This window comes from Chelon labrosus, assembly GCF_963514085.1.
Source record: "Chelon labrosus genome assembly, chromosome: 1".
Lineage (NCBI taxonomy): Eukaryota > Metazoa > Chordata > Actinopteri > Mugiliformes > Mugilidae > Chelon > Chelon labrosus.
The window spans coordinates 37089454-37104268 of record NC_140337.1 but is presented as its reverse complement, the minus strand read 5'-3'; the positions used below and the strand labels follow the sequence as shown (position 1 = coordinate 37104268).

Here is a 14815-nt window from a genome sequence, read left to right as displayed (position 1 = left end):
AAGCTGACACTTGAACTCTAGTGCATGGATTCCCAAAGTGTGGTGGAGAAGAAGTAAAGTGGAAGCTTGTGGTAACTTTGTTACATTATTTTGAAAATGTTCCAGTGTTTCAGTTTAAATGAAATGTGAGAGATCATTGTTGTGATCGTGATTATTTAGTTATATGTGAGTTCTGGTCATTTGAGTATGATTAAACATGCTGCCTTTCATATGGATATAAAAAACCTTGTTGTGTTTTATTTATTTATTTATTTATTTTTTAGTTGTGGGACATACGTAGAAGGGGGTGTGCGGCCAAAAAAGGTTTGGCAACCGCTGCTCTAGTGGACACCTCACACAGAGCGAGCTCTTCTTCTTTTTGAAAAGAAAGTACCATCAAGGCCACCACCTCTCCATCTGGGTTCACCCAACTCTCCAAGCCTCTATCATCATGGTGGATTTGTTGATAGGAACCAAAGTGGTGAACAGAGTTTCCTTCAGCTCAGCGTCTAAGGAACTCTGTGTTTGAGTCATATTTCAATCATAAAGGGGTCCATGCTGTGGCGAAGTCGTCCCCGAGCGGCATGCAGAGGCATAAGTCACCAGTAGCGCCCCCTATAGACCATATTGCACGAAACTTTGTGGGCTTGTAAGGAGTCATCTACAAATGATTATTGTCAAATTTCAAGCAGTTTACTGTGGTGGTTTGTGAGATATAAACATGTAGTGGTTGTAGCGCCCCCTATAGCCCGAATTTCACGCCCCCTGTTGACGTAATGTCACGCAACTTGATGGGCGTCTACACAATATGTTACAGATTGTGTATGCCAAGTTTCATGAAGTTAGCTATTGCAGTTTTGGAGATATTGAAATGTTGCTTGTGTAGCGCCCCCTAGAGACCAAGGGTCACGAAAGTTGGGGTGCTTGTACAGAATCATATTATTATCAATGATATGAAGTTTGATTAAGTTTGGGTATATACTTCATAAAATATTAGCTTTGGAGTTATACTGTTGGACGCCATAAAAATGAATTATCCTGCAACATCGTTGCATAGACCCCTAATGATTTTTACGTTGTAGTGAATGTTGCAATTCAGCTGTAAACATTAACATATTAGAAGTCCAGCTCCTCAAAATCAACACTTGGTGGCGCTAATTCTCTCAGCTGACATTAAACCAAAGAAGAAGAACGAGTTGAAGTCACTAAAAGTCTGTGGAAATCATTTGTGTCAGTTTGATCAGTGTGAGATCAATAAACTCACAATGATACGGTTTTACTCCAACTAAAAACTACAGACCTGGAGAAGAGTTTGCTACGTCTCCTTTAATGGTTCATGGTTATCAGGATCACAGCACAGCAGATGATTCACCTTTAAACACTACAAAGTCTTGTGTCTCCTCTGTTCAGCAGTGAATCTTATTATTGATAACATCATGTCTGACCTCAGAGCAGGTGGAGAACTCTGATGAATTTGCTCTATCACTGTGGGCAATATGAGAAACCTTTAACATCAACACACCACCTGCAGGATCATCAAGGTATTCACTCTGGAGAGAAACCATATCACTGTGACCAGAGTAGGAAACCCTTCACTAACCACATGCAGGACCATCAGAGAATTCAAACAAATGTAGCAGACGGGATGTTTCCCTCTGTCTATTCAGGTCTGTTGCTGTGCTTTTGATTGGTCTGTTGCCAGCCAATTAGCTGCAGAGTCGCTATAAAAACAGGAAGTTGATTGCTGAGCTCTTCCCTGACTCTGAGCACATGCACACCTTGTTCCAGGTTGCTTGACCTCCATGAGTGTTGCAGGTATGAGACATTTCTCCTCTGCTGACTTCTGTGTCCTGTGTTTTTAGTTACCATCGTTGTGCTTGTAGTTTTCTTTTGTCAGTCCAGTCCTGTGGATCTTCACTGTTCACAGAGCACTGCTGGTGACTGTGTTACGTCCTGCGTGCTTCCCCACTCCCGAGTCCAGATACTGCCTGTCAGTAGTAAATGTCCTTTATGTGAGAAGATCATTTGTCAGTTTTCTGTAACAAGATGTTTTAATATGTACCACAGGAGTTACTGGGGCCTCCTAGCCATGCTGAATGCTACACAACCTGACTGATGCATTTCCACATGCTGCTGCTTTGCCTTATGGGATTGTCCCTCTTTGTCTTTCTCTTTGTAAATACCTGCTTTTTTTGACTTGAGCGTTTTGCTTTGACTTTGCCTTCTGCTTCCGTCTTTTTACCTGATCTGCCTTCAGAATTCATTTGACTCTGGGATCCTTTTTGCCCATGGATCCCTGGTCCTTTAAGATGCTTTTCCCCTGCTGTGCATGTGCTTTGCGTTAGGAGCACTCATATTAAAGACGTTTTGGGCCTAGTAGATTTAGAAGTGGTTCCTTTATATTTAGTTGAAAAGTTAATTTAGTCTTTAATTTGTATGTTTGTGTTGATTTTGTGTACTTTTGCAGATTTGTTTTATATGTAGGTTACTTTGAGAATTATCTTTATTTGCTATGAATATTTTTGCAGTTGTTCTTTTCCTTGGAGTCCTAGTGACGGTTTTATCTTTCAGAAGATGGGAGTCTAAAGTGGTGGTGGGATCTCCTTCACTGTCTACTCTCTTGCTAGCCCTCCTCTCACCAGTAAGCCTTAGCTCCGAACCAACTTTTAATGGATGTGTGTGTGACCGTTGGCTCTCAATGTTTTGTCTCAATAAAAACTATTTTTACGGATGGAACCTCGTCTCCTGCATACTTGCATAATGAATCTGAGTGGCTTATAAGAATTGATTGATAATCCCTGGGTGATATTCCCAGGGTGGCGTTGTCAGATTATCCTAAATTCAATCGGGGCTGAAAACCTTAGCCCAAGAAACCATGTCGCTTTCAGCAGTACCAGAAAGCTTTCATCTAGTAAGTGTAAGAACTCAACACCTCCCACTCAGCAAGGAGAAACTATGTCACTGTCAACAGTATGAGAACATTTTCATTTTGACACAACACCATATGGAATCTGCATGATCACTAAAGCAAAGAGCTCTATCTGCAAATCTGTATTACAAATCAGTGATGTCCAGTTACATCCATCTCTGCCTTTTGTTTTCAAATTATTTGAAAATCTTCTCTACGATCTGACTGTTTAAAGTAAGTTGTGTTACTCATCATGATATTTTAACATATTTTCTAACAATTGATTTTGGAAGGTGAAGAAGGGGATGAATCTTCTTGCAGTGAAGATTGGTCTAACCCATAATCATCATACCGGACACCCCAGAGAAACAACTGAGAGATCCAGCTACCGGTAACAATAATCTATCTGCAAATTGTATTTTAAAGATAAATGAATTAATGTCTGGTTATATTTATAATCCATCTTTTTCCATTCTGAAGAGTCCAGGCCCGAGCCGGTCTGAAGGGTGACACGCTTGACTAGAGGGAGAAGCGGTGGTATGCAAATTTAATTTTGGTAGCCATTAGCCACATAGACGTATATATTGTATATATGTCTATGGTTAGCTATAACGTGTGCATCATTGTAGCAGGAAATTGTGAACCGACAAAACTCTGCGATGAGAGACAAGAGCCAATTAAAAAAAAAAAAAAAAAAAAAAAACGGTCAATGATGGAAAATATTTAGTTAACGCGATCCCTGGTGTGGATGGAGGAGGATTAGGAGGATGTAGGAGGAGGAGGATGTAGGAGGAGGTGAGGATGTAGGAGGAGGTGAGGTGGTGGGTTTCTCTAGAATGAAGCAAAGCTAATAATGAACTGATTGTCTCATTGTGAATGTTGAAAGCCGCTGAAGAATCATCTCTGACCTCCTCACCTGTGACAGTGATCCAGCTGGATGGAGACTCTCCATGACCGCTGATGTGACACTTGTAGAGGCCTTCATCAGACCTGGTAACATGGTGGATGGTCATGTGACCTGTAGACTCAGTCCTGATCAAGGAGCCATCTTTATAGAAAGCAGCTGAGAGGATGGAGGGAGTGGTCTCTGTTTTACAGAGCAGAGTGACGTCATCTCCCTCCATCACAGGGAGGACAGGACTCTGCAGGATCACTGCTCCACCTCAACACAGAGACAAACTACAGCATTTCATCCATTTCCACACAGCTTCATCAATACTAACTCCACAGTCTGAGCTTACCAGAGACAGTGAGGTTGATGCTGTTACTGGTTGCTCCCTCTCTGGACTCACACCAGTAAACTGGTGGTGGTGTTTCTCCTCAGAGTCCATCCAGCAGAGCTGTCGTCCTCCTCACAGCTCAGAGACACAGATTGTCCTTTAAAGACCTGAGAGCTGCTGGGACTCACAGTCAGACGAGCTGGGAGGAAGAGGGAAGGATTATGTACGACACTGTTTACTATCACTCACCACTGAACACCTTTGGTGTCCCAATTAGAAGTCATTAGAATCTGAAATTCTGCCAAAATATTGCAAAAATGTGGTGAGACAGAAGATTGAAAATCAAAATGCAGCAGAAGTGGATAAATAAATGATGATGTACATGACTCATGTGACTGAAGCATCAGCTATGCAGGGAATTATGAGGAAACTGTACTGAGCCTCACATTCATACATGGAACCAAAATGAGAAGTTTCCATCATGTTCACTTTCTTTGTCTTCTACTTTCTGGAGGTCGTTTCATCTGCTCATCTAAAGGTGTCATCTTCTTCTACAGTGGTTTAATGGAGCTGAGAATTAGCTCCACCTTCTTTACTGTGATGAACTAAATGACTCCACCAGTATATATGACTGACAGATGATCAGACATGTTACAGTTAAACTGAACACTGAACATCATGTTATTTAGAGAGAAAAGAAAGACTTTAAGGGAGCTTTGAACTGGTTAAGACTGAAATGAAAAGGTCATGTAGTGATCCAAGGTCAGAAAGGAACCTGAAGAGGAGCATAGATGTAGAAAACCATCAGGTCAAAGCCAGACTCTGAAGAGTCAATGTCCTCAGTTCCTCTGAAGTCACGTCATTTAGTAGTTGCAGCAGAACAGACGCATGCGCACTCTCCTCTGAAGACTAGTCGGTCCTGTTGGTCTGGACATGTTTCACTTCTGCTAGAGATGTCATGTGACAGAAAGCTGGAACATGTGTCCTCCTTCATCCAGTGTTGGAGTTTTTTTTTTTTTTTTTAACATTCTTTTTATTTCTGTTTAGTTTGGGCATTACAACTTGAACATATCTGAAACATTTTTTACATTAAATGTTATTATCGACATACAATTGCAACAACAAAAACTACGAGACAAAAAAAACAACAACAAAAAAAAAAACATTGCAAAGTATAACGAAATAGTCTGACAGAAAGACAAATAAATAGAAACAAAACAAACCCCATAACAACCAACACAATAAATAATAATAATAACAATAATAATAAAAAAAAAAAAGTATCACTAAAGAAAACACATTTAGGGGAAGGGGTGACCACTTACTAAAATCTGTTATTATTATGACTAATTGCAACCTTATGCTGTGGAATGTACTTATTCTCTACTTATTCTAAGGTGAGAGTGGTGTGCGTCTTGATATAGTCCAGAAAAGGTCCCCATGTTTTATTGTAGGTCTGTTTTGCTGATCCTTTCAAAGAATATCTTACTTTTTCAAGTTTGAGGAAAGAACATCCTTGCCCCAATGTGTAAATGTTGGGGGTTTACAGTCTTTCCATTTGATCAGAATCAGCTGCCTGGCCAGGAGCGTTAAGAAAGCAACACTATTGGACTGCGCCCTGGTTAGACCCAAATGATCAGGTACCACCCCAAATAACCCAACCAAAGGACTTGGTGAAATAGGTTGTCCCAAGAAGCCTGATATTATGTCAAAGATGGATGCCCAATACTGAGCTAGCCTTGTACAAGACCAGAACATGTGGGTATGTGATGCTGGATTGCCCTTACAACGATCACACGATGGGTCTACATCAGGAAACCGTCTAGAAAGTCTGAGTTTAGTCCAGTGGATGCGGTGTATAACCTTGAATTGTAGAAACCCATGTCTGGCACAGATTGATGAGCTATGAACTCTGCCCAGCGCAGTCTCCCATGATTCTTCACAAATTGGCTCCCCAAGTTCACCTTCCCATTGAGATTTTAAGTCAGAAGTGTTGGAGGGTGAAAGTGCCATCAACATGCCATACGAGGCTGATATAATACCCTTGAATGACACAGGCTTATATAATATATGGTCATAAGAAGTGCTAGAAGGTTGTCTTGGAAATATTGGGGAGATATTCCTAATAAAGTTACGGATTTGAAAAAAACGAAAGAAATGAGTTCTAGGGATATTAAAGGTATCACAAAGATATTGGAAGGAAACAAAAGTGCCATTGTAGTATAAGTCTTGAAATTGTGTAATGCCTGCATTGTGCCATATAAGGAAAGCTTTATCCATAACAGATGGTTTAAAATAATGATTGGCATAAACAGGGGATTTAAATGAAATAGACTGCCAACCAAAATGTCTCCTTATCTGAGTCCATATTTTCAGAGATGTTTTCACTAGCAAATTTGTTGTGTGAGCTGTGTACGATAATGAAAGAGGTGCATATACAAGAGCTGCCAATGAGGATTGTTTACATGACTTGGACTCAATAGAATGCCAAGAAAGTGCATTAGCACCAGGGTCTTCATATAGCCAATGCAACATGGGTCGGATGTTACATGCCCAATAATAGGACTGGAAATCTGGAAGAGCCATGCCACCAGAACACTTCGGCTGTGTCAAAAGACTTTTTCTAGCTCTGGCAGGTTTATGATTCCAAATGAATGATGAGAAAATGCTGTCCAGATTACGAAAAAAAGACTTTGGAATAAAAACAGGAATGTTTTGAAACAAGTAGGTAAATTTTGGGAGTATAGACATTTTTATTGAATTAATTCGTCCTGCTACTGACAGAGGAAGTTGGGTCCAACGTTTTAAGAGCTGTTCAACTTTTGTCATGAGAGAAGGAAAGTTCTCTTTAAAAAGTTTTGAAAATTTGTCTGGTACATTGATTCCAAGGTAAGTAAATTTAGAAGTTACTTTGAAAGGGAAAGAATTAAATGAAAATGAACACGCTGCATCATTTACTGGGAAAAGCTCGCTCTTGGACAGATTAATTTTATACCCTGAGAACTTGCCAAATGTTTCCAATATATGTAAGCCAGATGGTAGAGAATGGGAGGGGTCAGAGAGGTATAATATGAGATCATCTGCATATAGGGAGACCCTATGTTCTTGACCTTCTCTAAAAATCCCTGTCAGTTGTGTTGTCTGGCGTAAAGACAATGCCAATGGCTCAATTGCAATAGCAAACAACAGGGGTGACAAAGGACACCCCTGTCGTGTGCCACGGGAAACTGCGAAAAGTTCAGATGAAACATTGTTTGTCCTCACTGAAGACATAGGGGCTACATACAACAGCTTGACCCATGATATGAAGTTTTGTCCAAAGCCAAACCTTTCTAATGTAAAAAACAAATACCTCCACTCCACCCTGTCGAACGCCTTTTCGGCATCTAATGAAACTACCACCTCAGGTGTAGTAGACTGTGAGGAATGGTAGATGATGTTGAAAAGTCAACGTATGTTAAAAAAGGAGAATCTGTTTTTAACAAATCCAGTTTGGTCTGGGGAAATTATATGTGGGAGTATGGATTCAAGACGTGTGGCCAGGACCTTTGCTAAAATCTTAAAATCTACTGGCAGAAGAGACACAGGGCGGTATGAGCCACAGGATTGGGGGTCTTTATTTTTCTTCAGTAGCAATGTGATAGAAGCCTCACATAATGTTTTGGGCATACATCCTGATTCAAATGATTCGTTGTACATATTTACTAAAAGTGGTACCAACTCAGCAGAAAATGCTTTATAAAATTCCACTGGGAACCCGTCAGGGCCAGGGCTTTTGTTGGTCTGTAAAGCAGAAATAGCCGACTGTCTAGAGATACCATGATGGCTTGGTCAATCTGGGGGAGAGTAATATCTGTAAAAAACTGCTCCATCTCAAGGAGGGTACAGTTTTGTTCAGAAGTATATAATGATATATAGTAGTCTCTAAAAGCGCTGTTTATTTCTAAATAGTCCCGGGTAACCCCACGTTGTGTTTTAATTTCAGAAATCACATTAGAAGCAGAGGACTGTCTGAGTTGGTGAGCAAGAAGCCGATGCGCTTTCTCACCAAACTCATAGTGTGAATGCCTGGACTTAAGTAGCATTTTTTCAATATCTGTTGATGTAAATGTGTCAAATTCTGCCTGAAGAAGAAGACGGTCCTTAAGAAGATTAGGTGATGGGCCATTGGCTATCTGATTATCAATCTGACGAATTTGATCAGTCAGGCGGTTTATTGTCTGTGTGCGCTGTTTTTTCCCAAATGATGACATAGATATTAACAGACCCCTCATGAAGGCTTTAAGAGCTTCCCAGATTGTGCCATGGGATACATCTGACGTAGAATTTGTTTGTATATAGACAGCAATGTTAGTAGCAATGACATGAACCATATCTTCATCTAGAAGCATACTTGTATCAAATCTCCAGCGTGGATGAGTTATAGGTATATCGTCGAATTTCAATTTAAGGGAGAGTGGTGAATGATCTGAAATGACAGTTGCTTCATATGTGCATGCCCTGACTGATGGGAGAAGCTTCTTGTCTAAAAGAAAATAATCGATACGGGAAAAGGTTTGGTGAACATTAGAAAAAAAAGAGTAAGCCCTAGTAGTTGGGTTAAGAGAACACCACACATCTGTCACTGCATAATCTTTGAGAAAACTGTTTATCGTCTTCGCCGACCTGGATATGGTTATTTGTCTCTTGGATGATCTATCCAACATTGGATCTAAGCATGTGTTGAAGTCGCCTCCAATTATCAGATGATGAGAGTCAAGGTTTGGAATGGATGACAGAAATCTAACAAAAAAGCCCTCATCATCATAATTAGGCGCATACACATTAGCCAGCACTACAGGAGTATTGAATAAAGTTCCAGTCACAATAACATATCTCCCATTTCTATCAGCAATGACATCTGATGCAGTGAATATAACATTCTTGTGTATTATGATAGCAGCCCCCCTAGCCCTACTATTGAAAAGAGAGTGAAAACTCTGGGAAACCCACCCTCTTCTCAATTTCACATGACCAGAGGGAGACAGGTGTGTTTCTTGAAGAAATGCAATCTGTATATGCAAGCTATTTAAATGAGCCAACACCTTGTTGAGTTTACTGGGCCGACCTAATCCTTTCACATTCCAGCTAGCAAAATGAATGCAGGCCATGTTATCAGAGAAAACATACTGTCAGACTCTGTTCCACAGCAAAGGTGAAGCAATATAGATATTGTGGCCATAACAACACATTAAGTGGGTTAAAACAACAAATACAAACACAAAAACAAATTACTACATTAATCCCACTATTCCCACCCAACCAAGCACCCCCCCAACTTGGGTGCAAACTCACTCCACATCCCAACATGAAGCTTTAACCCTAGCTTCAAAGCTGTGTAACCACAGCTGTATTCAAACCGTGAGAGGAAAAAGGCAAACAACAAAAAAATTACCTTCAGGTGTCATTAAGTAATGTCCGCAAGACCAAAAAAAAACATAGCTATCCATGTTTAAACACCAAATAAACTTTAGATGTGCGGGATTCGGGCCTATAGCCTACCCAATCACCAACACGCAACGTGTGTGAATCATCTTATCAAGAACCATATGTTAAGGCATTCACAATGTGCCAACTATTATTATACAAGAGAAAAAAGAGAGGAATTATTAAAACTCAACCTTTGCATTCAGAAGATACTCCGCAGTCCGTAGCAGTAGCCTGTAGTGACCATCAATCCGAACTTGGGGACTTCGACGAGGCTGATTTGACATAGTCCATAGCCTTCTCTGGATCTGTGAAGCGACGCTCCTCTCCGCCGGGCATTGTGATTCTGAACGTAGCCGGATGTCTGAAGCCAAAGCGGGCGCCCGCAATGTTCTGCAGAATCTTCCTTACGTCGTTGAAAGCCGCCCTTCTCTTCGCCTCTCCAGCGGTCAGATCTCCAAAGATGTGTATGGCCTTTCCGTTATATGCGAGGTCTCCCTTCTCTCGGGCCATGCGGAGAATCTGTTCTTTAACATGGAAAAAGTGCACCCTGAGAATGAAGGGTCTGGGTGGTAGCCCTGTCTTCTGCTTAGCTTGTGATAGTCGATGAGCTCGGTCGATAAGAGGTTGATCTTCGAAATCAAACAGGTCTTTTAGCAGGTTGGAAATAAATGCTGTCGGAGTTTTGCCCTCTTCTCCTTCCGCAATGCCGACTATCCTTAGGTTGTTTCTCCTCGACCTGTTCTCTAGATCTTCACATTTACTTTGAAGTGCGCGAATCTCGTCTTTGAGTGTACTCACTGTTACTTCCATTTCGGCTAAGCCATCGCTAGTCTTTGTTGCAGAGTCCTCCACCGCAGCTAGTCTCTCCTCTTGAAGATTGATGGTCTGCTGCAAAGCCCCTGTTGTTGTACTCAGCTCAGACTTTACAGCGGCAATATCAGTTTGAAGTCCCTTTACTGCCGCCTCAATTGAGTTACAAATGTCCGTTTTCATAGACTGCAATATATCTCTGAGCATGGTTGCCGTTACCTCCTCTCCCTCGTTAGCGTTAGCGTCTTGGTTAGCGGAAGTTCCACGCAACGTTTTGGGCCTAAGTTTGCCTGTGCCCGCCATTCTTGGGACTGAAAACTTAAAATTGTTGTTTCGAAATATGTTATAAAAGTCCCTCAACTATTTCTAAAGTTCAACATTGGCTAAGTGGTCATTTTTGATCGATTGAAATTCCACCTGTTGGGAGCTGCTGAAAATCACGTCTGCATCTCACCAGCACACCCAGTGTTGGAGTTTAATCATTAATATACTAATGTCAAATATACACTTTACATGCTCTTCATTCATTTGGAAGCTCTCTACGTGATGGTAGACAATGATTGACAGGTGAGATATGTTGTTATCGTTGTCATGGAGATCATTATCAGTGACACTCAGAGTGTCTATTTACTTTGTAGTGACTCAATTTTTTATGGTTTGGTTATTGCCCGTTGCTCCACCTCTGTTGCTCCAACTTCCTGGTTGATTTAGTACTAGCAGCTGAAAGAAAGACGAGTCGTCAGCGTCAGAGATTTTGAGCTTTATTTCAGGTTTATTTCAGGTTTATTTCAGGTTTATTTCAGTTTTATTTCAGGTTTATTTCAGCTTTATCTCAACCTTCCACTGAATGTGATCTAGTCAGGTTGATAGATTGAAGTCAGGAAAACAGAGGAGGAAGAAGAAGACAAGATGGCTGCTGGAACATCTGCGTCTCTCTGCATGACTTTACTGAGCGTCGTCCTGTCTGTCTCTGCTGGTGAGTTGAAACCAAAGCGTCTTTAGCTCTGACATGTTCAGGAGACAACGTAGAGTCTGACTGGATCTAGAATCAGGGCTCTCAAGTTTTCAACTTGTTTTGTCCTTCAGGACAAAAACCAAAAAGTAGAAAAAAGACATTTGTCCATAAGTGTCCCCTTGAACAGCACTGGTCATTGTCTCCTGTGTTTCTAGGAGGTTCAGTCTGAACATGCAGACAGCATACGTGTGTACATTTACATGTTAACAGTTTGTCATATGAGTGTGGTATCCAGGGGACTGTTTTGTGTATGCGCGCACTGATCTGAGTTCATGTGTACTGATAATGGTAGTGAAAGTAGCTCCGTCTCCAGTCTCTCAAGTTACTGCTGGTGTGTGACACGGGGGCGAGAAATAAAGAGCGTCAACAAGAAGCAACATTGCCCGTTATTCTTTGGAGATAACTTACACATGGTGTCAGAAGTAAAGCGACTCGGACATGGATCATGGCAAAGTTTAATCCTCCAGAGAAGCTGGACTTTACTCGACCAGAGCTGTGTTGGAAAAATTAAACACCTACTTCATACCTAAAGTGAACGTTATCCACGAAATGGCTCGTTTTTATCTCAGAGCGGAGAAGCACGGTGAATCGGCGGAGGTATATATTCGCACCCTCTACGAGCAAGCTGAGACCTGCCAGTTCGGCCCAGCGAAAATAGAGAATATTCGGGATAGGCTGGTCATCGGGATTGTGGACAAGGAGTTATCGGAAAAACTACAGCGGGTAAAAGGGGAAAATAAGCCAGCAGGTTAGAGCCAGCTCAACCGATGCTTGCTACCTCAGTGAAGTGGCGCGAAAACACATGCATGCGCAGCTCCTACCCCACAGTACAGAGGAAGGGCAGTTTCCACGCTGCGAGCCCAGGACACTGCGGCGACAGGGGCAAGTGCTTCAGGTGTGGCAAGAATCACCCCAAACATGCAGCCTGTGCAGCCAGAAATGCTCAGTGCAGAAACTACCATAAGACTGGACACTTCGCTGTTGTGTGTCGCTCCGCCAGAGTGAACGAGGTAACCACAGTGGGGCAGGAGGCTGACCACAGTGGCAGACATTTTCTAGGTGAGATCAAAACAAAGTACACCTACATTGCAGACACTAATACACCATGGACTGTTAAACTAGCCATCAGAGACACTCCTGTGACCTTCAAGATTGATACGGGCGCTGATACCAGTGTGATATCAGATGAAACTTACCACAAGCTCAAACACCTGCCCCAGTTAGCAAGCGATGACATGGACTTTGACAGCCCAGGGGGAAAACTTGATGGTCTAGGACAGTTCACGGTTTTAACAAAGTACAAAGGCCGGCAATACAAGTTCATCATATATGTGGTCAAAACAAACAGCTGCAGAAACCTCTTAGGCCGAGCTGTCGCAGTGGCCATGGGACTGGTGAAAAGAGTGGACGAAGTCCAAAGCACGTTTGATACAGATGTGGGCCTCTTGAAGATAAAGCCTGTTAAAATATGCCTGCGAGGAGAATATCTGCACCCAAAGTTAAAGCTGAACCGGAGAGAATGGTGAAGTGTGGCATCATTGAGGAAGTAACGGAACCAACGGAGTGGTGCGCCCCGATGGTCCCAGTCCCCAAACAAACAGCTGATGTGAGAATCTGTGTTGACTTAAAGAAACTGAACATGGCAGTTAAAAGGGAGAGGTATGTCTTACCTACTATAGATGACATACTGCCACGGCTGGCAGAGTCCAGAGTGTTCTCCCTGCTCGATGAGGCTAGTGGCTTCTGGCAAATCCCGCTGGAGAAGGAAACAGCCAGATGTCGGTGCTGTTCAGAGGCCAGGAAGGGGTTGAGGTGTACATGGATGATATTCTCGTCCACGGCAGGGATGAGAAAGAGCACGAAGAGAGACTCCAGAATGTCCTGCAGATCCTGGAGAGTCCAGGCTTGAAGCTCAATGACAGAATGTGCCGCCTGCGCCAAAAGCAGCTGAACTACCTGGGGCACCTCATCAATGAAGAGGGCATCCGCCCTGACCCCTCAAAAGTAAGTGCCATCACAGAGCTACAGCCACCAGATGACATGCCAGGCCTCCGGAGGTTCCTGGGTATGGTTCATTATTTGGGTAGATACCTGCCCAACCTGTCAGAAGCGATAAAACCCCTCAACGACCTGCTGAAAACTGACGCGGTATGGACCTGGGACGCAGCACAAGTCGACACTTTCAACAAGGTGAAACAACTCATCTCCACAGCACCCACACTTCATCAGAAATTTTATTTAATAGGATAAACCCCTTGAGAGGAATCCTCTCGTTTTCGAGGGGGTCCTAAAATACATTACAACCAAAAAATAAAGAGACAAAACACAATCAACAATCTACAGACATATAACGACAAAGACAACGGACATCAACACAAACATAAAAAAATGAGTAAAAGAATAAGAATAAGCACAACCTCTCGATGGCCACAAATGGCCATAGCAGTAGCCTAGTAAAATAAAAAGTATAATAATAACATAATGTTGCGAATTAAAGTTACAGTGTGTTACAAATAATATTGATATAACATCATCGGAAACATGTGCAATTTATCTCAAAATAAGAAGACAAGGAAAATTTGAACCTATGAAAAGAAGTCAATGAGCGTATGTTTAACGGAAGATTATTCCAGTCTGATGGCGCTTTAAATATAAATGCTCTTTTACCAATTGTTTTGTTCACTGTAGGAATAAGGAAAAAGTACTGGGATGAGTGCCGTAATTGATATGTTGTGGAATATGGAATCAAAAATTGTTTTAAATAAGCAGGATAATTGCAATGTATACATTTAAAAATAAAGTGTAACCAGTGATTATGTCTTCTTATACTGAGTGAGGGCCATTTGAGTGTATTATACATGGTACAGTGATGAGTGTAAAAAGAACAACCAAGAGCAAATCTACAAAGACTGTTATATGCTGTGTTGAGGGGTAGAAGATTGGTTTTGGATGCATTTAGATATATTACGTCAGCATAATCAAAAAAAGGTAAAATAAGTTGTGAGGCAAGTTTCTTTCGAACATTAAGCGTAAAACAGTTCTTGGATCGAAATAAAACACTGATACCAAAGTTGATTTTACGAAGAATATAGTCTATATGAGGTTTGAAAGTAAGTTCTGAGTCAAGCCATAATCCTAGATATTTGAATTGTTCAACTCTATGCAGATTCATACCATCATTACATGTTATGATTAAGTTATTAGGTTTCATTTTTAGGTTATGTTTTGTACCAAAGACCATGGAGTAAGTTTTAGTTTTAGTAAGCAGCAATCTGTTAGATGACAGCCAGTTTTGCACAGCATCAAAGTCTGATTGAAGGGCATTCTGTATCTGTAAAATATTAGATTTAGAGGTATAGATGACAGTATCATCTGCATATAGCTGAGCTGAAGTATTAGAACAAATTAAAGGAA

At 41.5% G+C, this 14815-nt stretch overlaps 1 protein-coding gene across 1 annotated transcript in view; it reads left to right on the top strand.

Annotated features, from left to right (window-relative positions):
• Positions 1–11295: 11295 nt before the first annotated feature.
• LOC311488067 (butyrophilin-like protein 2) overlaps positions 11296–14815 on the top strand; it is a gene marked incomplete at both ends in the record, with an annotated part of 34448 nt that continues 30928 nt past the window's right edge. The window contains one exon of the mRNA XM_084544573.1: positions 11296–11362. Within this exon, the coding sequence (XP_084400699.1) occupies positions 11296–11362 (67 nt within the window). The remainder of the gene's footprint in view (positions 11363–14815) is intronic.